This window comes from Anopheles gambiae, chromosome 3 (genome assembly GCF_943734735.2).
Source record: "Anopheles gambiae chromosome 3, idAnoGambNW_F1_1, whole genome shotgun sequence".
Classification (NCBI taxonomy): Eukaryota; Metazoa; Arthropoda; class Insecta; order Diptera; family Culicidae; genus Anopheles; species Anopheles gambiae.
In genome coordinates this window covers 81,660,005-81,662,660 of record NC_064602.1, presented here as the reverse complement: position 1 = coordinate 81,662,660, position 2,656 = coordinate 81,660,005, and the positions used below count along the sequence as shown (strand labels likewise).

Here is a 2,656-nt window from a genome sequence, read left to right as displayed (position 1 = left end):
AAGGTAGCATACTGAAAGCGTTATGGAATAAGCGTTTTTTTTATTCCTTCCATTTATCATACCCATTACAAATGGCTAGTTTAACTTAACGAGTACAAGACAATTGCGTGTTCTAATTGTATTATCTTGTTAAGAACAAACAATCGACAAGTTGCACCTTAACCCACAAGAAGTACCATTTTTACCGTACCACTTTTGCCTGCAAATGTTTCGCCCCCTTTCTGAGGTTCGTTAATTTATGCTACCGTTCATACCGCTTTGAATTATTCATATTTATTTACCCGTGTTTGTTTTACCTTTTGTTTTTACCCTCCACCATATCACCACCACCATCCTTAACGAATTAGCGCGTATTAATTAGACGTATCGTTAACAGGGCCATTTGCACAAACCAGAAATCGAGAACAAAAACCAACCGAGAACTCCGAATTCAATGTTCACTGCCCAAAACAAAACCGCATACGCAGACGCATCACTTAGGTGTCATCACGTCGGCTCACCACCGCAGCAAGGCTCAACGATTTATGGTCCTTCATTGACTATTCATATTGTTGTGCACGTTTGTCTGCTGGGTCCTTTCGTTCGGTGGATTTGTTGTTGTAAGAAGGCTCGTTTTAGCTTCTGGTTGAGTTGATTACCGGAAGCGATCACATCGGAACCAAGCAGCTGCTCGGAGCTTGACCGACCGATGTTGCGTCCTTCCGAGCGCACCCAAACTCAACCAAACAATCAATGAAGGAATCGAAAAGTTCGAATGTGTCTGTTTTCAACCACTCCCTACTAGGGCAGGACAACTTCAGCACTACTGTTGTCCTTATGTCCTTCCCTCCGTTTTGATGCATGCTTTTAATCCAATTAAAATAACAAAACCCCCGTTCAAATCGGAAGCATTTTTCGAATCAACCAGCCATTCCCTACCACCTGTAATGAAGAGGCAAGCACGTGCCTTTCGGAATATCAGGGGTTTTTTTGTCATCGATTTCAGATTCAGCCCCCCGCGACACCCTAGCACTCTACGTTGTGCGTAAAGTCACAAATTTTGCGCTGCTTATTGTAAGCCGTTCCGGTCGGGCAGGTAAACTCCTGCGCCTTGTTACGCCCATTGCACACGACGTACCGTGCACAGTTGGTCGGGTGCGCAAACTTGTAGCCATTCTTCTTGCCGAAGCACAGTATCTCGAGCAAGTTGCCACTGCCAGTACCACCACCGCCAATCGAAGGTTTCGGTGGTGCGTAGGCACAGGAAACGATATCGGCCGCATCGCACACCAACCGATTGCTGTCGAACAGCGTACCGGCTGGACACTCGAGTCGCAGCGGGCCAGCCTTCGTACACTGGTAGAATGCACTGCAGCCGGTCGTATCGGTGCGAACGGCGCCGGGAGCAGCACCGCGACACACGCTGGTTTGCGTTGGGACGAGCTGCGATGGGTTCGCTTCGATCGGTCTGTACTCTGGTACGGGCGGTTCGTAAGGATCCTGCTCGAAGTCAACATCGTTGTCGGCACAGAACGCTTCGTAGCCACAGGCGGACGTATCCACATCGAAGTACATGTTCTCCGGGCAGGCGAATAGGACGGGCCGCCCATCGCGGCACATGTAGAACTCGCTGCAGTTCGTTGGACTTCCCATTATCGTACCGGGTGCCATACGGTCACAGATCTGCGATGGGAATGGATGATGGATGGCTTGTATTTGTTGCCTTTTACTCACTGATCAGAATCACTCGATCAGAATCAATCTACCTTAAATCCATGCAGCCCCACAATGCCCCCAAGGGCGAGTAGCACAACCAGTAGTTTCATTGTTGCACGAAATATTACCTCCGCACTAGACACTGACACTGTGCCGTACAATCGATTCGAGACATCTTTTATAAAGTATCGTGCTGTGATAGCACCGCATGTGTAGAAGCTTGATCGACACGGTTGTTCCCTTCAGATAAGATATCAATGTACCAGCGAGCTCTACCCTCTCCACACCGACATACCGACATCTCGAAACGGATGTTTGGAATTTCGGAACACTGCAAGGTACTGTAGGCTGTGAAGATGTGTTGCTATAAATTGATAAGAGTCCGTGTGCTTGGAATATGGAACCGATAGTTTGAGCCTCTTCTTCTGGAGCTATTTTCGGGGAAATGAGCAATTCTACCACTTCCATCAATTTGTCCGACAAGGTTCGATCTAATTGATCTAATTTGGGCTAATTTCTGGGATGCGGGTCAACAGCAGGCAGCAGTGTTTCGAGGGTCCAATTCCTAGAAGCATCACCTTCACGAAAACGGTATCAGATTGATTTCAAGAATAGCCAGAGATAATCGTAAATTCGGTAGCCATTTTCTGAAAATTATCTCCAGACAACCGAACCCGAAAGCTCCCAAAAACTCCCTCTCGTGTGGGATATATGAACCAGCGGTCCACAGTAACCTCGACAACCAATCCGTGGGATCAAAACAGCGACGCGATTCTCTCGATCACTGATCGTTGGGAGTGTGTGTGTGTGTGTGTTTGTATATGTGTCCGTGTGTGGATCGATCAATCAGACATGCGATTCGATTTCCGGCAATTCCAGGGCGCCGCCATCGCGCTGCGAGAAGGTTTCCGAAGCCCTCCGCAGAAGACCTTGCAGCACGAAACACGTTCACCGCGCACCG

General features: G+C 48.2%; 1 protein-coding gene across 1 annotated transcript; it reads right to left on the bottom strand.

Annotated features, from left to right (window-relative positions):
• Positions 1-251: 251 nt before the first annotated feature.
• LOC3292508 (protein obstructor-E) lies at positions 252-1,855 on the bottom strand. Its single transcript, XM_560921.3, has 2 exons — positions 1,746-1,855; positions 252-1,662 (listed from the first exon to the last, which is right to left on the bottom strand). Exons 1-2 carry the CDS (start codon positions 1,803-1,805, stop codon positions 1,006-1,008), a joined length of 717 nt encoding a protein of 238 aa, XP_560921.3. The 5' UTR covers positions 1,806-1,855; the 3' UTR covers positions 252-1,005.
• Positions 1,856-2,656: the final 801 nt, after the last annotated feature.

Bases quoted from the DNA above. Each gene is read 5' to 3' on its own strand.
- LOC3292508 (XM_560921.3), bottom strand. From the start codon at position 1,805: ATGAAACTACTGGTTGTGCTACTCGCCCTTGGGGGCATTGTGGGGCTG. The intron at 1,663-1,745 runs GTAGATTGATTC...TTCCCATCGCAG, and splicing joins TGGGGCTGCATGGATTTAAG to ATCTGTGACCGTATGGCACC.